This window comes from Phaseolus vulgaris, chromosome 7 (assembly GCF_051622355.1).
Source record: "Phaseolus vulgaris cultivar YP4 chromosome 7, ASM5162235v1, whole genome shotgun sequence".
NCBI lineage: Eukaryota > Viridiplantae > Streptophyta > Magnoliopsida > Fabales > Fabaceae > Phaseolus > Phaseolus vulgaris.
Window position 1 is genome coordinate 7,670,919 of NC_143504.1, and position 22,744 is coordinate 7,693,662.

Consider the following 22,744-nt stretch of genomic DNA (forward strand, 5'->3'; position numbering starts at 1 on the left):
CTCATCTCTCTTTTCTCTTGGACTCTCTTTTCTCTCAATTTGATTTGATCCTCACACACCTCTCTAGGAGATAAGGGTTTGAGGATGATCTTCTTATTATTCTGCATGAAAGAGATTTTATTGGTGAAACCATCATGAATAGCCTTGGTGTCAAACTGTCACGGCCTCCCTAACAAAATGTGAGTTGCCTCCATTGGAACCAAATCACACAAGACATTGTCATTATATTGTCCTATGGATAGGTTCACCTCCACTTGCTTACTCACTGTCATCTCTCCATCTTCACTAAGCCATTGAAGCTTGTATGGCCTTGGGTGCGATTTTGTCTCCAAATTCAATTTGGTAACTAGTCTTGAGCTAGCTACATTAGTGCAACTTCCTCCATCAACTATGAGTGAACATATTTTCCCTTGAATGGAACATCTAGTATGGAAAATATTTTCCCTTTGGGTTTGGTCCAAAGCTTGCATTTTGCTTCCTAAAAGCCTTCGAATCATCAACAAATCAGCCTCCAATGCATCCAACTCCACCTCTACATCCTCCTTTTCTTCTTCACTTTAAGGTTCACTGTCCATTTGTCCATTTCATAACATGTACATAGTTTTTTTTTGTTGGACATTCTGCAGCATAATGTCCCCTTCCTAAGCATTTGAAACATTTGACATCATTTGTCTTCCTTTTAGGTGGTGAATTATTATATCTATTAGATGACTTCCCACTTGAAGACATGGCTGAACTTAAGGGAACTCTTTTATCCTTCATCACCTTATCCTTCCAGTTGGAATTATTATTATTGTTAGAACTCCTCCTCGTGATTCCTTTCCTCTTGAGTTGTTGTTCTACTTGGTTAAGTCCTCAATGTCAACATACTCTTGCAGCTCCACAACATCCCTAATATCGTAGTTCAGTCCATTCAAAAACCTAACCATGATTGCTTTGCTTTCTTCCTTCATTCCAGCTCTAATCATGGTTACCTCCATCTCTTTAAAATACTCTTCCACACTTTTATTTCCTTGCGTCATTCTTTGGAGCTTGAGTTGCAAATCCCTATTGTAGCTTGTTGGAATATATCTCTTCCTCATAATCCTTTTCATTTTTGTCCAAGATTCTACCATGGGTTCTTCATATCTAGTTTTGTCCCTTTGGTATTTATTCCACCAAGTTAAAGCATAATCTGAAAATTCAGCTGCTGCCAACTTCATCTTCTGCTCCTCATTATACTCATTGCAAGCAAACACATGCTCTACTTTAATTTCCCACTCCAAGTAAGCATCATGATCACTTTTCCCATTGAATGTGGGAATATTTAATTTTATTCCATCAATTCTCAGAGTTCTTTGTTCTCCACATCATTTTCTCTTCTCCTCCTCCTATCTCCCCCTCTATTTTTCTGGATTTACTTGTTGTGCTTGCTCCATTTGATCCAACCTCTCATGGAGTCCATCACTTTGTTGTTTCATTATCCTTTCCAAGTGTTGTGTTAAGGCTTGCATCTGTAGTTGAGACAGTCCACTATCTGAAGGTTCCCTTGCCATGCTCAAGTAAACAAATTACAAATAACAATAAGTTTTGGCCTCACACCACTTTCTCACGTGTTTACACTCAACACTCGTGTTTCACACAATAAGGTTTTTTTTCTAATGATCACACTGTCTTTTACCACTCTTTCTCTACTTAAGGTTCTTACAAGAATCAAGCAATCAATAATCCAGAATCACTTTCAAAAGTAGCAATTATAATCAATTAAAAATAATAGTAAAGAACAAAATAGTGAAGAACAATTTCACTATCAAAAAACAAGCAAGACAATTAAAAAACAGCAAGCAAAACAATATATAGAGAAAATAAAATATGTAGACAGGACACTTTTAAAACTTTTAACAAACACCAAGTATGCACTGAATAAGAACTATTTTTTTTTTCTGTTTTCCTCTTGTTTTTTTTTTTCTATTTCTGTTTTCCTCTTCTTCTTCCTTTTTTTTCTATTTCTTTTTTTTCTTGTTTTTTCTGTTTCTGCTTTTTTTAAAAATAAAAATAAAAAAAATGAACGTACCCCCATGAACAGTATCGTGAACAGTAATGAGGAAAAAAAAATACAGGATGCACAATTATATTATGACTCAAACATTTGCTCTGAATACCAACTGATATGAATCCAAATAGAAATGACAATAAAATTGGGAATTTAGGGTTACAGAACGGAATAAATTCAAAACAGTAACAATAGAAACCTGGATAAAGGAAGGCACCATAAACAAAGTTTGATAAGCCTAAGAATGATCGCCACAAGAATTGGTGGATTCTTGATAAGATCGCAAGATGCAGGGAAAACCCTAGCAGAGAAACACTCTCTAAAGTTGTCAAAACATTCGTTCCCCCATTTTGAGTTCCAATAGTGTATAAATTACAAATTTAGCTAGAGGTCTTTTCTTGTTTGTAAGAAAATAAGACAATACTACAATCTTTATATTTCAAGAATGATCATTTGTCTCAGTTGTTAGGTTGATACTTTGTACTTGGTCTTGAGTTCAAATCCTAACTCCAAATAAAATAGTAATATTATTTAATTTTAATATTCCAATCTTGTTGTGCGCCCTTGGGCTTGGATGTCCGCATCAACTAAAGTCATGAATTAGGATGATTCATTTATATTAAGGGATAATGTTGTTGATGTTGCCAAGTTTGGGCCTTGAGGTGTTTCACTTTTGCAACTCTGTATTTATTGTGGTCCATCTAGAACACATAGCATATTGAAATGTAGTGCTTCTTGGACTTTGGTTGTCACAACTGCAAATTACCAGGGAAACTAAGTTCTCTAAACAACTTGTGATTTTTTTGTCTTATTTTGTTAGTTGTGGTTCATCATGTTGTGATGTTTCGGGCTTCTAGTTAGGTTTTCTATTTAAGTCATTTCATTCACAGGCTACATAACAAGTATATTGGTTTTTGAGATGGTATGTTGTTGGGTTGTATTGAGTTCTGGCTTGGAGGCTTCTAGCTATTTTTGTATATATGGGTTGGGATATTCCTTAATTGTCCCGTCTTATTTAATGTAATTAATTCATTACAGATAAAAAAAAGTTGGAATAGTGTATTAGTATTAGACCTATAAAAAAATCATTAACTTCAATAGATTGTGGATGAAGTTAAAAAAATCCAAAAAACCACTAAGTCACCTAAATTAAGACAATGATTAGTAAGAAGTTAAATGAAAGTTTATTACACATTCAACATGCTATGAGTTTCAAATTTTGGATGTCTTCAATCTATTCTAAACCCATAAACTCAAGAATTTCTAAATGATAAATGTATTAATTTTTTATAGGACTTATTTAATATATATTTTATGGAAGACATGATTAGATATTTTCTCCATTTATGATTCAAGTTAATGTGAGTGTATTTCACGATAAAATGATGAATTACAATGATTATTTTTATAATTATTTTTATTTAAATGCATTATCATAGATTGTGTTATGATATTATCTTTCTTCACTAACTTACCCTTATCCTTTTTGTTCTGTTATAAAAGGCTATAAGTGTATTAGATACATGCATACGTAAGTATCCTATAAATGTATTAGATACATGCAAACGTCAGTATAGACATTTTGAAATCATATATTAAAATCATATGCAACGCATTAGTTGTTAACTATTAATTTTTCAACTATTGAAATAGGGTTTTAAATACCACAGCCAAAGGATGACTTTTATGAACTGGTTGGAGCAGATTATATAGCTATGATAATTTTAATGAAAATACTTTAAAATAAGAATTTTAGGACTTATTTAATTTTGAAATTTTAATTTCCAGAGATTGAAATCTACGGATATTTTAACGATATTTAAAATAATAAAAAAATTAGATATAAAAAGATAGTGATAGTTTAAAGTATCACTAAAACAAATAATGAGTTAACTTTAAAGAAAGTCACTTATCGGACTTAACCAACTTTAAGAAAATATAAATAATTTAAATTTATAAAACAAATCAATACTTCTCAACTTAATGAATACTATTTTCTCGAAAATAAATCAAATAGAAAACTTAGAGTCAACTAAGTCCAATATAAATTGAAACAAGAATAATAAAAATTAATAAAATTAATTAAGTCAAAATTAGGTTGGTCTAGTCAATTTTAATTTTATTTAATATTTATATTTATATTTATTTAAGTTGGTATAGGTTTCATTAACACTAACTAATTGTTTAATAGTTATTAAAGTTAGCGCTCATAATATGACAATATGTGTCTTTGTAAGTGAAATTATGGATTGTAATGTTTAATCAAAAGTATAAAACATTGAGTCAATTTGAGTTTATTTGCTTTTGGTATATACATTACAATCACCATGAGATCACAAAAGCAAATGTCAAGAACAAATTCATCAACACTTTTCAATTGCTCTTGTCAAAAATTATGGTTTTCTCATAGAAGATTTCTGCCTCTAGTCCCTTAGAGCCGATTCTATTGTTGTCAATGACATAAGAATGCTTCCAATTGTCAATTGTTTTAGTTATGTTGTTGTTTTCTCTTCTCAATTTTCAATTACAGTGATAACAACGATGATAGTGGTGGTGGTGGACGGAAAAACTCTAATCGTTATTACATATTTTTTATACTATAAACATTTTTTCATATTCCAACATTTTTTTATGGACGAATAAACCAATGTACATTATTCTTACATGATATAACTTAATTTTAAAAATTAAAATTTTGATGAAACAACTATACAAAATTGGTTTCACCGAGACTATATAGAGGACTCTATTTAAAATTGACTTAGTTTATGTTATATAATAAGACATGTTGGTTCGTATTAAAAGAGGAAAATAATAAATTTAAATAAATTTTTACTTTTCAAAATAAATTTTTATTAGAGGACTTTCATTTTTAATAATTTAATATAGTACTTTCATTTTTTGAAACATTTATTATATAAAACGATGTAATTACTATTATATAAAACGGTTTAATCCATATTCATCCACCCAATCTAAACTTATTTAATTTACAGATTAAAAGTCATGAAAACAATAAATTTTGATCAGACTCATTCTTAAAATGATAAAATGGATACACTCATTTCACAAATTATTTTTCAATCATAAAAAAAAAATTGAGTATTTCACTTTTGTTGGTTATATCTCTCAAATAGTTGTACTAATTTATTTTAACTAAATATTGAGTCAAAAGTTACAGATTTGGTCTAAATACAAAGCATTGATATTATATACAAAGCATTCACGTGATTTTACTTATATAATCAATTTAATATACCACTTCAATAAACTGATAAATGAAAAATATTGATTTGTTAATATTCTAATTATAAAGAATAATTAAATGCATCAATTACAAGAAAAAATATATATATTCACGACTTACCCCTATAGTTTAATCCTCCAAAGAACCTTTCTTTCCCAACAAGTATTGATAGGAGTTTTAGACATATTACAAGTACATTTATAAGAATAGGAAAATTACTCTTAAAGACTAAGTAGGAACATACAAATTGTATGGCCTAATTTATTTCAAGTGTTTATTACAAATATTACAACTAATTTATTTCACTGTTCTCCTCATTTAATGGGATGCCTTTCTCACTTTTAAAAGAAATAAAATATTGTAAATATAAATTGTTTAAACAAACTTTCATTACTCTTTTTGTTTTTTATCACTGCTCTGTTTTTTATCAGTGCTCTCTTTTTTATCAGTAGTAGAATCACTTTGCTTTTTATCAGTAGCAGAATCACTTTGCTTTGTATCAGTAGCCCCATCACCGCAGGCAGGGGCTTTCCCTGTTATTGTTGGCTTGACATTACTACATTTAGCTATTATCGGACCTCCGTTGTATGTGAGTGTAACATCACCTATCTCAACACCCTCACATGGTACACCACTACTACAAGCAAGAATAATTCCTTCTTTAGTTGCTGAAGTTCCCTTAATACCCTTGAAGGAAACTTTGCTTATCTTTACTTTTGATGGACTCTGAATCACCACAACAATAAAAAAAAAATGAGATAAAAGTTAGTTTTTAAGCCACTTTAGTGTATGAAATATTTTGTTACTTAAATAATAACATCAACATGTGCATGAATGGATAGGAGACTAAGTACCCCTTTGGAGCATTGGTTGTTTGGACAATACTCTTGGTCTATGATGATAGGGTTCTGCACATTATCCATGGTAATATCTTCAAATTTCATGTCATTAACTGTAATTGTTCCTGGCTCGTTAGGCCATGTCTTAATCCTCACTCCATTCGTAGTTCCTTTCAAAGTGCAGCCCTTAACTGTAACACCTTCAACAGGCTCTTCTTCCTTGTACTTCCCAAGGCTTCCAATACTAATACCATGACCAGGTCCACAGTTCACCTTTTGGATAAGTACTTGTCTGCTACCGTCACCCAATGAGACACAATCATCTCCGGTGGCAATATCTGTATTAAGAACATTCACACCGGTGGATCTTCCAATGTGGATGCCATCGGTGTTGTGGCTATCACCTGGAGCACTTACTTTAAATCCGTCAAATGTGAAATTGTTGCAACCCAAAACATTGACATGAAAGTGTTTGCTGTCCTTGCTAGTAATGTCACGAATTATTGAATTATTGATGAAATTAAAACCGAAGTTCTGTTGACAATTGATAAAAGAATAGAAACGTGAATGAAATATATTTTCGATAAGTGTGCAAGTTATCTTACATCTTATATGAATTTTGAAAATAATATTCATTATTTACCATGCCAAGGTTTTTGCAAGCAAATTTTTTCGCACACTCATTTTGTTTCCAAGCAGTTGCACCTTGACCATCAAAAACTCCATTACCAGACATCGTTAACTGGTCAACATAACCAATCCTGAGCCATTGCTCACCACCAACATCCTCTGGTTTCGGAGGTGCTTTAATTGTGCCATCAACTTGAATTTCAATAGGAGCCTTGCAAGGACCTTTTACTTCTACATGGGTCATTTGATATGTCCCACTTGGAATCACAATTTTAGAAGCAGTTGTCGATGAACATGCTTCAGCCCATGCACTTGTCAAAGCCTTAAAAACATACAAATTACAAATTAATAAAAGACAAAGATGATCATAACAAAAAAATATAATATAATTTTACATAAAAGGCACTTTTTCTATTATACAATGCCAATTTCATTTTATTCAATATCAAATGTTTATACCTTGCTTATATCTCCATTTGGTTTTCCTCCAAATTTTGATATATCAATATTTGCAGATTGAAGTAAAGCAAAATTAATTACAAAAAAATATAAAAATATTGTAATCGTAGAGAAATTCATTTTTTTTTGTTTTTATCTCAAACACACTTTTGATTGTGTTTGGAGTATGTTTTGAGTTTATTTATAATGGAGTGGCAAGAATTGAATACCATTAATATTGTAAGCAACTACTATCCAACCGTGTTTTTCCGTTTTTTTAGGTGTTTAGTACGTATATTTTTAGGATTTAGTTATGAAATATTAATTTTACATCACTAGTTAATAATCTATTATTACACTTTCTCTTTAAAAACTGTGAATGTTTGAATGTTTGAAAAGATATTTTACAAGAGACTATATTTTGATTCAGTCAATAATGCAATGGTAAATTTTTTTAGATAAAAAGATTGGAAATTTTCCTTTTTTTTTTGTAAGACTATTTTAAAAAATAGTAATTGGTTTTAATGCATCTTCTTAGTTTTACTAAAAATATAAAATATTATTCTAACATGAAATAATTGTAATATTCAACAGTAATTTTCTTGCAAATCTACACCATTAACAATTTTTTATATTTATTTTATAGTGATTATATATATATATATATATATAATTCGTATAATATCAATATTACATGATTTCATACCTCATAAAAAAAAGTCCTAATGTACTCAACTATATATAATTTCATATACCAAAATCACTATGTTCACTCATCCAAACAATTAAGAATTTCTACACCATAGATTCAAAACAATTATCTAAATATTAATATCTCACCCAAACATCTACTAAATTTAACATAAATCCAACAGAAGACATGTACAAAACATGTAGTATAACTTATACATAACAATATATATATATATATATATAAACAAAATATATATATATATATATATAAAGATAAAAACATTTAGTATTTTAAAATATAATTTAAACATAACAAAATATATATAAGTATAATAAAGAGAGAGTCTAAAATAAATCTTTAATCTCTCTAGATGTTGCTTCGATACCTATAGATATATTTGTTGTGTATATATTTCATTCATAACAAATTATCATAAAAACAACATATACAAGCATTAGCTACTGAAATAAATTTTTAATATACAAAAAGTGTACACAAAAGAAAACATTTTAATTAGTAATCCAAAAAAAAACAATTCCATCTAACACAGATATATAAAAATCATATAGAGGATGCATTGATCTACATTAAAGAATATTCAACAAAAGGAATATCAATTTACGTTTTCCAAAAAGAATAACCTACCAAATACTATCATTTGATTCAAATAAATACTTAGATTAACAAGAGAATCGAAGAGTAAAATATCAATTTACGTTTTCCAAAAAGAATAACCTACCAAATACTATCATTTGATTCAAATAAATACTTAGATTAACAAGAGAATCGAAGAGTAAAGGATCATGGTAAATTCATTACAACCCAAGTCGCACATCTACACATGCCACAATATGTAAGAAATCTTCCCTCAATTTTTCATATTTGATATCTTAGTCTATTTGACTTAGACTATCAATGAAGCAATGAGATTTTTGTTATAACATACATATATTAGCAAAAAATCAAGTAACATGATTTTGATTAGGTGTTTACGTACAACAAAGCATAAAACATAATATTGCTTCATTTGAATTACGAATGTTTTGTTAAACAACAGATTATGTAAGATGCAAATCATTCGGGTGATAGATTATACAAAACTTTAATGTCTTTCTTTATGTGTGATAAAAGGCACACAATATCAAACATACACACATAGGTTAATTTGGGTTGTATTACTCGAACATCTATATGTTTATTCTACTATTGCTGGAAATGTTTGTTGCCATTTGTTTGACCAAAGAGATCCATTATTCAAGTTCAAGAACAAGTCAACATCAAGATCTCTTAGAGCATGAGCTAAAACTACTTTCTTCAATAACTTCCTTAAACAAAGGGCATTTCAACTTTGGTTGAACTATTTCCCATGTACGATATGTACTTCTACCATGAATTAGTGAAAAAGTTTATGCTACTTAGGGATGAGTATTGTCAAACTTTCAATGATGTTTCATAAAACAAAAGAGCATTTAAATATTAATGGAATGCATTTAATGCAACATACATATTCAAGCTTTCTAGACGCAAAAGGACATACATGAATGTTGAAGCCTCTCAACGGTTAGAAATGGTCTCGAAATTTATATATTCTCCTGTTGCCTATATAAATCTCTTCATCAAGAAGAAAAAAAGAGATAGTATCAAAATAAAATATAAAACTTAAAAAAAATAGTGTATAAATAGATGGGTGTAAGAGAATGTGAGAGTAAAAGTAAATGAGAGAGAGAGTAGAGACGAGAATTTGGAACAAGTAGGAAATTTTTAAACCTTCGTAACTTTAATTCTAGTGTGTCATTCCAATAAAAGGTTATTTTTATATTAATTTTAAGCTTATTTTATATATTTTTTATGATTATGTTAACTATTAACAATAATAAATCTAACTTTTTCAATATGTAGGAATGAATTTTTACATATTTGTCTCATTCTTATGCATCTTTTTATTTTAATTATTAAAACATAATAAATTTATTTAGTATTTTATTATGAAATTTCTTTAAGTATACTTTCTTGATTTTTATATAGATAGGTATACGTGTGTGATAATAGATAAAAAAAATATACTTTATAGACATATGCTCTTTTAAATAGAAGTAAATTAAATTTATAAAGTAATACTAAATATAACATTTTATTCTATTAAATATATATATATATATACTATTACTTATATAGTTTAATAAATAATAATTTAAGAAAATATTTAATTGAAACATGTTATTGTTCTTATCGAGGATGAGATGTTTTTCTTTGGAGGTGTTTTTACGAGCATTGTGAGTTCTCTGAACTGTTCTACCGAGTGGTGGAACACTTGTAGAAGATTCTCCGACGTTCAAAGTAGTAAGAATATAGGTGATTTTTCAGTGAGTAAATAGGTATAAAAGATTAGATGTACTTCTTGAGAGAATGAAGTTACTTATACACTTTTGGGCCTAGATAGGAGTGCAATAAAGTAACTACTTTATCATAACCGTTAGGCCATTTTTCTTATGTGTGCCCTATTCTTTTAGGTACTTGGCAATTAAAATCGAACTATGAGTAATGTGGGTAGTCAATACTGGGCTATAAGGTGAATTGTCATCATTGTTGGCTATTTTTGTCCACTAATGCATAATGGATATATTTATTACAATAAATATATATTACATACCTATATTTTAGGTACTCGGTAGTACATAACCCCCAAAGCTCGAAACCGATTACTTAGTTTTCGAGTTTTATGAGAAACCATTGACCTTTTTAACTCAGTTTTCGAGTTTTATGATTCCTCTTCTAGCCACACCCCTTTATTGTCTATAGAAAACGATGATGTGGAAGTGTTGGAGGTTGAAAATGCCTCCACACAGGTTGTCTTCGTAGTCTCTATCGTTTCCTGCAACGTTTGTGTTTCAATGACGTCCTTGGGAAAGAAAAAAGCTTCCACCTTGGACGCCACAAAGGCTTCTGTAGCCACCATCACCAAGATCACTACGAAAGGTAGGTACCCTCTTATCTCTGATCCTGAGTACATTTGGGTACTCGAGGAGGTCCATCACTATGAATCTATTTATTGCTCTCAGAGATAGGTGAATGATTTAATTTCATCCTTTCAAAGCTTCTCTGAGTCGATGGCCGATTTTATATAGGCCAAACACCGTTCAACTTCTAACCGAGTATATATGAAAGCTGATTGAGAGAGTGCCGACTTTACCTATGTTTACGAGTATTTTTTTCAAAGATCTCGATATTACCTTTCCATTAACTTCCTTTGAATGTTGAATGTTGAATGTTGAATGCGATGAACATGGTGCCAAGCCAGCTTCATCCGAGCAATTGGGATTTTCTTAAGGTTTTCCAAATCTTGTGCCATCATCTCCTGATAAAGCCGACCATAAATACCATTATGTATTTCTACCAACTCAGACCATAAACTCACTTATCGGACTTAACCAACTTTAAGAAAATATAAATAATTTAAATTTATAAAACAAATCAATACTTCTCAACTTAATAAATACTATTTTCTCAAAAATAAATCAAATAGAAAACTTAGAGTCAACTAAGTCCAATAGAAATTGAAACAAGAATAATAAAAATTAATAAAATTAATTAAGTCAAAATTAGGTTGGTCTAGTCAATTTTAATTTTATTTAATTTTAATATTTATATTTATTTAAGTTGGTATAGGTTTAATTAACACTAACTAATTGTTTAATAGTTATTAAAGTTAGCACTCATAATATGACAATGTGTCTTTGTAAGTGAAATTATGGATTGTAATGTTTAATCAAAAGTATAAAACATTGACTCAATTTGAGTTTATTTGCTTTTGGTATATACATTACAATTGTTGGTTATTAATTCTGATTTTATTATTATTAATTCTGATTTTATTATCCTTAAACTATTTTACCGTTATATTGCATTAATGGTCAGTTTATAGGCTTGTTAGTATTCCTATTTTATAACTTCTAGTAATTGTAATTTTATTATATATATGATTGAGTAAATCAAAATGAATAAGATCATTTTTGCAATTTTGTGCAATTACGTTTAATCAGTTGCTATAACCTTTTGTCTTTTCTTATTTCCTTCAATTAGTTCCTGCAACTGGTATCAAGAGCTAGGTTGTTATCATGAACTCTACCCAATTATCAGTCTCTATACTTGATGGAAAAAATTACAATCGGTGGTGTGTGCAAATGAGAGTTTTGTTTGATTATCATGAGTTATGGGATGTCGTTGAGAGTGGAGTGTCTGCATTAGCTGCTAATGCAATTGAGACGCAACAAGTAGCGCATCGTAATCAAAAGAAGAAGGACAATAAGGCTTTGTATCTCATCCATCAAGGGATGAATGACGAGACGTTTGAGCAGATAGAAGGAGCAACAACAACCACTGAGGCTTGGACAATTTTGTCAACCAATTATAAAGGTGATGACAAGATCAAGAGGGTGCGTCTTCAAACCCTAAGGCGCCAATATGCACTGCTGCAGATGGAAACCACAGAGACTATTGATGTCTATATAAATAAATTTATTGCCTTGACAAATCAGATGAAGACCAATGTTGAAACACATTCGGAGCAGGCAAAGGTGGAAAAGATTTTGAGATCTTTAACTCCCAGATTTGAACATGTTGTTGCCGCAATTGAAGAGGCCAATGACATTTAAAAAATGACAGTAAGGTTATTGTCTGGTTCTCTACGAGCGCATGAGCAGCGGATGAATGACAATAAGATTGAAAAACCAATTGAACAGGCTTTACAAGCACAAGCCTCAATTGGTAGCTCATATAATAAACATGGTAGCTATTTCAACAAAGGTCGTGGTGGCCAGAATCATGGAGGCGCTTGGCGCGGGGAACGTGGTTGTGGAAGACGAGAAGACATTTATAATAAATCAAATGTTGAGTGTTATAATTGCCATAAACGTGGCCATTATGCAAATGAGTGCAGATCAAAAGGTGATAATCATGCTGTCAATTGTGCTCAAGAAGAGAGTAATCACGTACAAGATGAAGAGGATCATACAATATTAATGGCAGCCACATCAAATGAAATCCCAAACAATCAGACTTGGTATTTGGATACAGGTTGCACGAATCATATGTGTGGTAAGAAGGAGTTGTTTGCATATTTGGATGACTCATTTCGCACAAAAGTGAAATTCGGTGATGGCAGGTTCGTTCCGGTGACTAGAAAAGGGAGAATTCTTATCACATTGAAGAATGGTGATCACATGTACATCTATGATGTTTTCTATGTACCTGATATGAAAAGTAATTTGTTGAGTATGGGGCAGCTGGCCGAGAAGGGTTATGTGATGCACATAGTTGAAAATAAATTATCAATTTTTGATAAAAAAAGGTAGTTTGATTCTTAAATCCTTTTTATCAAAAACTGCATGTTTCCAGTAGATATTCATATGGGTGATTTCAAGTGCTTGAATGCAATAGTGAATAATGAATCGTGGTTATGACATTTACGCTTTGGGCACTTAAATTTTCAGAGTTTGGAAAATCTTTCCAAAAGAAATTTAGTGAATGGTTTACCCCATATTCATCACCCTGATCAATTGTGTGAGGCTTGCATTTTTTAAAAGAATCACAGGATACCATTTGTTAAGGAGCCTTGGCGTGCAAAATTTCCTTTGGAGCTTGTTCATACAGATGTTTGTGGCCCGATGAACATATCATCAGTTGGAGGTAATAAGTATTTTTTAACCTTTATTGATGATTTTTCAAGGAAAACCTGGATTTATGTATTGAAAAGCAAGGATGAGGTATTCCACTGCTTTAAAATATTTAAAGCATTTGTTGAAAGAGAGAGTGGCAGACAAATCAAGATGGTGCGTAGTGATGGAGGAGGTGAGTACAAGTCTAATGAATTCAAGAGGCACTGTGAAGAACTTGGGTTGCAACATAACATAACTTGCCCCTACACACCTCAACACAAAGGAGTTGCTAAGAGAAAGAATAGAACAATCATGGACATGGCGAGGAGCATGCTTAAAGCGAAAGGTATGCCAAATTATTTTTGGGCTGAGGCCGTAACATGTGCGGTATATTTTATAAACAGATCACCCACTCGGAGTGTTTCTAACACAACTCCGATTGAGGCATGGAGTGGATTCAAACCCAATGTGCAACACTTGAAGGTATTTGGGTCAATTACTTATGCTCATGTCCCCAAGGCAATAAGATCAAAGTTGGATGATAAGGCAGTGAAGACCATTTTCATTGGATATAAGCATGGGGGATACAAATTGTACAATCCAATGACAAAAAAGGTGATTGTTAGTCGTGATGTTACATTTGCCGAAGATGAGGAATGGCAATGGAATGCAACAGCTGAAATAGATTCAAAAAAACGATATATTTATGTTTTGAACGATGATATGGAAGATGGAGTCACTCTTGAAGCACCTGCAGTTCAACCTGAAGCTGCAGTTCAACCTGAAGTTGTAATTCAACCTAAAGTTGCAACTCCAATTGTAACTATGATGGAGCGACCAAGAAGGCAGCAGCGACAACCTGTACATCTTCAATATTGCGAAGTAAATCTTGATGATGAAGTTGATGACAATGAAGATTTGGTTCACTTTTCTTTTCTTGTAGAATCAGAACCTGTGAGACTTCCCCATGCCATTCAACACCCCAAATAGCAAAAGACTATGAATGAAGAATTGATGGCGATTGAGAAAAATATTATGACTCAAATTGGGAAGGTTGTTCCAAATCAGAATTAAGAGAGGAGGTTGGTTATTAATTCTGATTTTATTATTATTAATTATGATTTTATTACCCTTCAACTATTTTACCATTATATTGCATTAATGGTCAGTTTATAGGCTTTTTAGTATTCCTATTTTATAACTTCTAGCAATTGTAATTTTTATTATATATATGATTGAGTAAATCAAAATGAGTAAGATCAGTTTTGCAATTTTGTGCAATTACGTTTAATCAGTTGCTATAACCTTTTGTCTTTTCTTATTTATTATTATTAATTATGATTTTATTACCCTTCAACTATTTTACCATTATATTGCATTAATGGTCAGTTTATAGGCTTTTTAGTATTCCTATTTTATAACTTCTAGCAATTGTAATTTTTATTATATATATGATTGAGTAAATCAAAATGAGTAAGATCAGTTTTGCAATTTTGTGCAATTACGTTTAATCAGTTGCTATAACCTTTTGTCTTTTCTTATTTATTATTATTAATTATGATTTTATTACCCTTCAACTATTTTACCATTATATTGCATTAATGATCAGTTTATAGGCTTTTTAGTATTCCTATTTTATAACTTCTAGCAATTGTAATTTTTATTATATATATGATTGAGTAAATCAAAATGAGTAAGATCAGTTTTGCAATTTTGTGCAATTACGTTTAATCAGTTGCTATAACCTTTTGCCTTTTCTTATTTCTTTCAATTAGATCCTACAACAATCACCATGAGATCACATAAGCAAATGTCAAGAACAAATTCATCAACACTTTTCAATATTGCGACAACCTTTACATCTTCAATATTGCGAAGTAAATCTTGATGATGAAGTTGATGACAATGAAGATTTGGTTCACTTTTCTTTTCTTGTAGAATCAGAACCTGTGAGACTTCCCCATGCCATTCAACACCCCAAATAGCAAAAGACTATGAATGAAGAATTGATGGCGATTGAGAAAAATATTATGACTCAAATTGGGAAGGTTGTTCCAAATCAGAATTAAGAGAGGAGGTTGGTTATTAATTCTGATTTTATTATTATTAATTATGATTTTATTACCCTTCAACTATTTTACCATTATATTGCATTAATGGTCAGTTTATAGGCTTTTTAGTATTCCTATTTTATAACTTCTAGCAATTGTAATTTTTATTATATATATGATTGAGTAAATCAAAATGAGTAAGATCAGTTTTGCAATTTTGTGCAATTACGTTTAATCAGTTGCTATAACCTTTTGTCTTTTCTTATTTATTATTATTAATTATGATTTTATTACCCTTCAACTATTTTACCATTATATTGCATTAATGGTCAGTTTATAGGCTTTTTAGTATTCCTATTTTATAACTTCTAGCAATTGTAATTTTTATTATATATATGATTGAGTAAATCAAAATGAGTAAGATCAGTTTTGCAATTTTGTGCAATTACGTTTAATCAGTTGCTATAACCTTTTGTCTTTTCTTATTTATTATTATTAATTATGATTTTATTACCCTTCAACTATTTTACCATTATATTGCATTAATGATCAGTTTATAGGCTTTTTAGTATTCCTATTTTATAACTTCTAGCAATTGTAATTTTTATTATATATATGATTGAGTAAATCAAAATGAGTAAGATCAGTTTTGCAATTTTGTGCAATTACGTTTAATCAGTTGCTATAACCTTTTGTCTTTTCTTATTTCTTTCAATTAGATCCTACAACAATCACCATGAGATCACATAAGCAAATGTCAAGAACAAATTCATCAACACTTTTCAATATTGCGACAACCTTTACATCTTCAATATTGCGAAGTAAATCTTGATGATGAAGTTGATGACAATGAAGATTTGGTTCACTTTTCTTTTCTTGTAGAATCAGAACCTGTGAGACTTCCCCATGCCATTCAACACCCCAAATAGCAAAAGACTATGAATGAAGAATTGATGGCGATTGAGAAAAATATTATGACTCAAATTGGGAAGGTTGTTCCAAATCAGAATTAAGAGAGGAGGTTGGTTATTAATTCTGATTTTATTATTATTAATTATGATTTTATTACCCTTCAACTATTTTACCATTATATTGCATTAATGGTCAGTTTATAGGCTTTTTAGTATTCCTATTTTATAACTTCTAGCAATTGTAATTTTTATTATATATATGATTGAGTAAATCAAAATGAGTAAGATCAGTTTTGCAATTTTGTGCAATTACGTTTAATCAGTTGCTATAACCTTTTGTCTTTTCTTATTTATTATTATTAATTATGATTTTATTACCCTTCAACTATTTTACCATTATATTGCATTAATGGTCAGTTTATAGGCTTTTTAGTATTCCTATTTTATAACTTCTAGCAATTGTAATTTTTATTATATATATGATTGAGTAAATCAAAATGAGTAAGATCAGTTTTGCAATTTTGTGCAATTACGTTTAATCAGTTGCTATAACCTTTTGTCTTTTCTTATTTATTATTATTAATTATGATTTTATTACCTTCAACTATTTTACCATTATATTGCATTAATGATCAGTTTATAGGCTTTTTAGTATTCCTATTTTATAACTTCTAGCAATTGTAATTTTTATTATATATATGATTGAGTAAATCAAAATGAGTAAGATCAGTTTTGCAATTTTGTGCAATTACGTTTAATCAGTTGCTATAACCTTTTGCCTTTTCAATTAGATCCTACAACAATCACCATGAGATCACATAAGCAAATGTCAAGAACAAATTCATCAACACTTTTCAATATTGCGACAACCTTTACATCTTCAATATTGCGAAGTAAATCTTGATGATGAAGTTGATGACAATGAAGATTTGGTTCACTTTTCTTTTCTTGTAGAATCAGAACCTGTGAGACTTCCCGATGCCATTCAACACCTCAACTAGCAAAAAACTATGAATGAAGAATTGATGGCGATTGAGAAAAATATTATGACTCAAATTGGGAAGGTTGTTCCAAATCAGAATTAAGGGAGGAGGTTGGTTATTAATTCTGATTTTATTACCCTTCAACTATTTTACCATTATATTGCATTAATGGTCAGTTTATAGGCTTTTTAGTATTCCTATTTTATAACTTCTAGCAATTGTAATTTTTATTATATATATGATTGAGTAAATCAAAATGAATAAGATCAGTTTTGCAATTTTGTGCAATTACGTTAATCAGTTGCTATAACCTTTTGTCTTTTCTTATTTCTTTCAATTAGATCCTACAACAATCACCATGAGATCACAAAAGCAAATGTCAAGAACAAATTCATCAACACTTTTCAATTGCTCTTGTCAAAAATTATGGTTTTCTCATAGAAGATTTCTGCCTCTAGTCCCTTAGAGCCGATTCTATTGTTGTCAATGACATAAGAATGCTTCCAATTGTCAATTGTTTTAGTTATGTTGTTGTTTTCTCTTCTCAATTTTCAATTACAGTGATAACAACGATGATAGTGGTGGTGGTGGACGGAAAAACTCTAATCGTTATTACATATTTTTTATACTATAAACATTTTTTCATATTCCAACATTTTTTTATGGACGAATAAACCAATGTACATTATTCTTACATGATATAACTTAATTTTAAAAATTAAAATTTTGATGAAACAACTATACAAAATTGGTTTCACCGAGACTATATAGAGGACTCTATTTAAAATTGACTTAGTTTATGTTATATAATAAGACATGTTGGTTCGTATTAAAAGAGGAAAATAATAAATTTAAATAAATTTTTACTTTTCAAAATAAATTTTTATTAGAGGACTTTCATTTTTAATAATTTAATATAGTACTTTCATTTTTTGAAACATTTATTATATAAAACGATGTAATTACTATTATATAAAACGGTTTAATCCATATTCATCCACCCAATCTAAACTTATTTAATTTACAGATTAAAAGTCATGAAAACAATAAATTTTGATCAGACTCATTCTTAAAATGATAAAATGGATACACTCATTTCACAAATTATTTTTCAATCATAAAAAAAAAATTGAGTATTTCACTTTTGTTGGTTATATCTCTCAAATAGTTGTACTAATTTATTTTAACTAAATATTGAGTCAAAAGTTACAGATTTGGTCTAAATACAAAGCATTGATATTATATACAAAGCATTCACGTGATTTTACTTATATAATCAATTTAATATACCACTTCAATAAACTGATAAATGAAAAATATTGATTTGTTAATATTCTAATTATAAAGAATAATTAAATGCATCAATTACAAGAAAAAATATATATATTCACGACTTACTCCTATAGTTTAATCCTCCAAAGAACCTTTCTTTCCCAACAAGTATTGATAGGAGTTTTAGACATATTACAAGTACATTTATAAGAATAGGAAAATTACTCTTAAAGACTAAGTAGGAACATACAAATTGTATGGCCTAATTTATTTCAAGTGTTTATTACAAATATTACAACTAATTTATTTCACTGTTCTCCTCATTTAATGGGATGCCTTTCTCACTTTTAAAAGAAATAAAATATTGTAAATATAAATTGTTTAAACAAACTTTCATTACTCTTTTTGTTTTTTATCACTGCTCTGTTTTTTATCAGTGCTCTCTTTTTTATCCGTAGTAGAACCACTTTGTTTTTTATCAGTAGTAGAATCACTTTGCTTTTTATCAGTAGCATAATCACTTTGCTTTGTATCAGTAGCCCCATCACCGCAGGCAGGGGCTTTCCCTGTTATTGTTGGCTTGACATTACTACATTTAGCTATTATCGGACCTCCGTTGTATGTGAGTGTAACATCACCTATCTCAACACCCTCACATGGTACACCACTACTACAAGCAAGAATAATTCCTTCTTTAGTTGCTGAAGTTCCCTTAATACCCTTGAAGGAAACTTTGCTTATCTTTACTTTTGATGGACTCTGAATCACCACAACAATAAAAAAAAAATGAGATAAAAGTTAGTTTTTAAGCCACTTTAGTGTATGAAATATTTTGTTACTTAAATAATAACATCAACATGTGCATGAATGGATAGGAGACTAAGTACCCCTTTGGAGCATTGGTTGTTTGGACAATACTCTTGGTCTATGATGATAGGGTTCTGCACATTATCCATGGTAATATCTTCAAATTTCATGTCATTAACTGTAATTGTTCCTGGCTCGTTAGGCCATGTCTTAATCCTCACTCCATTCGTAGTTCCTTTCAAAGTGCAGCCCTTAACTGTAACACCTTCAACAGGCTCTTCTTCCTTGTACTTCCCAAGGCTTCCAATACTAATACCATGACCAGGTCCACAGTTCACCTTTTGGATAAGTACTTGTCTGCTACCGTCACCCAATGAGACACAATCATCTCCGGTGGCAATATCTGTATTAAGAACATTCACACTGGTGGATCTTCCAATGTGGATGCCATCGGTGTTGTGGCTATCACCTGGAGCACTTACTTTAAATCCGTCAAATGTGAAATTGTTGCAACCCAAAACATTGACATGAAAGTGTTTGCTGTCCTTGCTAGTAATGTCACGAATTATTGAATTATTGATGAAATTAAAACCGAAGTTCTGTTGACATTTGATAAAAGAATAGAAACATGAATGAAATATATTTTCGATAAGTGTGCAAGTTATCTTACATCTTATATGAATTTTGAAAATAATATTCATTATTTACCATGCCAAGGTTTTTGCAAGCAAATTTTTTCGCACACTCATTTTGTTTCCAAGCAGTTGCACCTTGACCATCAAAAACTCCATTACCAGACATCGTTAACTGGTCAACATAACCAATCCTGAGCCATTGCTCACCACCAACATCCTCTGGTTTCGGAGGTGCTTTAATTGTGCCATCAACTTGAATTTCAATAGGAGCCTTGCAAGGACCTTTTACTTCTACATGGGTCATTTGATATGTCCCACTTGGAATCACAATTTTAGAAGCAGTTGTGGATGAACATGCTTCAGCCCATGCACTTGTCAAAGCCTTAAGAACATACAAATTACAAATTAGTAACAGCCAAAGATGATCATAACAAAAAAATATAATATAATTTGACATAAAAGGCACTTTTTCTATTATACAATGCCAATTTCATTTTATTCAATATCAAATGTTTATACCTTGCTTATATCTCCATTTGGTTTTCCTCCAAATTTTGATATATCAATATTTGCAGATTGAAGTAAAGCAAAATTAATTACAAAAAAATATAAAAATATTGTAATCGTAGAGAAATTCATTTTTTTTTTGTTTTTATCTCAAGCACACTTTTGATTGTGTTTGGAGTATGTTTTGAGTTTATTTATAATGGAGTGGCAAGAATTGAATACCATTAATATTGTAAGCAACTACTGTCCAACCGTGTTTTTCCGTTTTTTTAGTTGTTTGGTAGGTATATTTTTAGGATTTAGTTATGAAATATTAATTTTACATCACTAATTAATAATCTATTATTATACTTTCTCTTTTTGAAAATTTGAAAAGAGAATTTGACAAGAGACTATATTTTAATTCAGGCAATCATGCAATGGTATGATTTGTTAGATAAAAACATTAAAAAAATGTTTGTTGATTTTAATGCATCTTCTTAGTTTTACTAAAAATATTAAAGATTATTCTATCATGAAATAATTATAATATTCAACAGTAAATAAATAATACTATTCTAATTGTACCAAAATAATACTTGACAAACTTTTCATATTTTTCAAGGACAATGTCCCATCATCACTATTAGAAAAACGAACTAATATGAAGTCTTATGTACCTTGTTGCACTGACTCCATAACTGATAGCATTGATGTATCATACAACTTTGTTTGCTGTATTTATATGGAATTCAGTGACATATATATATATATATATATATATATATATATATATAAAAGTACATGAATCTTGTTTTATGCATTTTAAACTCAATCAAGTTGATTTATAGCAATGTTCATTATTTTGCATTCATCGAGTTTTTTTTTTTAATTGTATTTGTATTAGTTAATTATTTTTTATTTTGAGTATCAAAATCAAATCTAAAAATTAAATACAATTTTACTTTTTAAAATTATTTAAATTTAAACATGTCTAAATTAATCCCGTTACAAAATTTACAACACTTTATAATATATAATTCTTCAATTACACCATAAGAATATGTCTCAAGTCAAACATTTAATATAATTAATTATTTTCTTAAAATCAAATATATTAAAAAAAATAGTCTCTTAATTCAAAATACAACGTAAATAAATTATTATAAGAAAAATCTACACATAGTATATAATAATAATAATAATAATAAATAAATTTTTACTATATATTCTGAAAAATATTTATTTCTTAAATAATTTTCTTACAAATCTACACCATTAACAATTTTTTATATTTATTTTTTAGTGATTATATATATATATATATATATATATATATATATATTACATGATTTCATACCTAATACATGTTGGTTATTAATTCAGATTTTATTAGCCTTAAATGTTAGTTAATAATTCAGATTTTATTACTCTTAAATTATTTATTGTTAGTATTGCATTAATTGTCAGTTTACAAAGCTATTAGTATTCTTATTGTATAGCTTCCAGTATTTGTAATTTTATTATATATATTATTGAAGTAAATCAAAATGAAGGTATCAATTCAGCAGTTTTGCAATTTCGTGCAATTACGTTCAATCAGTTTCTTGCCTTCTTTTATTTCCTTCAATTAATTTCTACAACTGGTATCAGAGTCAGTTTGTTATCATGAACTCTACCCAATTATCAGTCCTTATCCTTGATGGAAAAAATTATAATCGATGGTGTGTGCAGACGAGAGGTTTGTTTGATTATCATGAGTTTTGGGATGTCGATGAGAGTGGAGTGTTTGCATTAGTTGATAATGCAACTGAGACGCAACGAGTAGCGCATCGTGACCAGAAGAAGAAGGACAAGAAGGTTTTGTATCTCATCCATCAAGGGATGAATGACGAGAAGTTTGAGCATATAGAAGGAGCTGCAAGTGAGGTTTGGACCATTTTGTCAACCAATTATAAAGGTGATGACAAGATTAAGAGGGTGCGTCTTCGAACCTTAAGACGCCAATCACTACAAAAAAAATGTGTAAAAAGTGGCGGTTTTAATATGGCAGTTATTGATAACC

General features: G+C 29.8%; 2 protein-coding genes and 1 pseudogene across 2 annotated transcripts; all 3 read right to left on the reverse strand.

The window, feature by feature from the left end:
- Positions 1-158: 158 nt before the first annotated feature.
- LOC150025758 (uncharacterized) lies at positions 159-1,535 on the reverse strand (annotated as a pseudogene).
- Positions 1,536-5,412: 3,877 nt separating this feature from the next.
- On the reverse strand, positions 5,413-7,336 carry LOC137828256 (polygalacturonase). Its single transcript, XM_068634739.2, has 4 exons — positions 7,208-7,336; positions 6,762-7,070; positions 6,134-6,652; positions 5,413-6,005 (listed from the first exon to the last, which is right to left on the reverse strand). The coding sequence occupies exons 1-4, from the start codon at positions 7,325-7,327 to the stop codon at positions 5,670-5,672; spliced, it is 1,284 nt and encodes a 427-aa protein (XP_068490840.2). The 5' UTR covers positions 7,328-7,336; the 3' UTR covers positions 5,413-5,669.
- Positions 7,337-18,882: 11,546 nt separating this feature from the next.
- Positions 18,883-20,870, reverse strand: LOC137828180 (polygalacturonase). Its single transcript, XM_068634643.2, has 4 exons — positions 20,713-20,870; positions 20,267-20,575; positions 19,639-20,157; positions 18,883-19,510 (listed from the first exon to the last, which is right to left on the reverse strand). Exons 1-4 carry the CDS (start codon positions 20,830-20,832, stop codon positions 19,148-19,150), a joined length of 1,311 nt encoding a protein of 436 aa, XP_068490744.2. The 5' UTR covers positions 20,833-20,870; the 3' UTR covers positions 18,883-19,147.
- Between the last annotated feature and the right edge of the window lie 1,874 nt (positions 20,871-22,744).

Excerpts from the sequence above, each read along its gene's own strand:
- LOC137828256 (XM_068634739.2), bottom strand. The coding sequence starts at position 7,327 with ATGAATTTCTCTACGATTACAATATTTTTATATTTTTTTGTAATTAAT. Across the intron at positions 7,071-7,207 it reads CAAATGGAGATATAAGCAAG|GCTTTGACAAGTGCATGGGC; the intron begins GTATAAACATTT and ends TATGTTTTTAAG. Across the intron at positions 6,006-6,133 it reads ACAACCAATGCTCCAAAGGG|AGTCCATCAAAAGTAAAGAT; the intron begins GTACTTAGTCTC and ends GTGGTGATTCAG.
- LOC137828180 (XM_068634643.2), bottom strand. The coding sequence starts at position 20,832 with ATGAATTTCTCTACGATTACAATATTTTTATATTTTTTTGTAATTAAT. Across the intron at positions 20,158-20,266 it reads CTTGCAAAAACCTTGGCATG|AACTTCGGTTTTAATTTCAT; the intron begins GTAAATAATGAA and ends AAATGTCAACAG. Across the intron at positions 19,511-19,638 it reads ACAACCAATGCTCCAAAGGG|AGTCCATCAAAAGTAAAGAT; the intron begins GTACTTAGTCTC and ends GTGGTGATTCAG.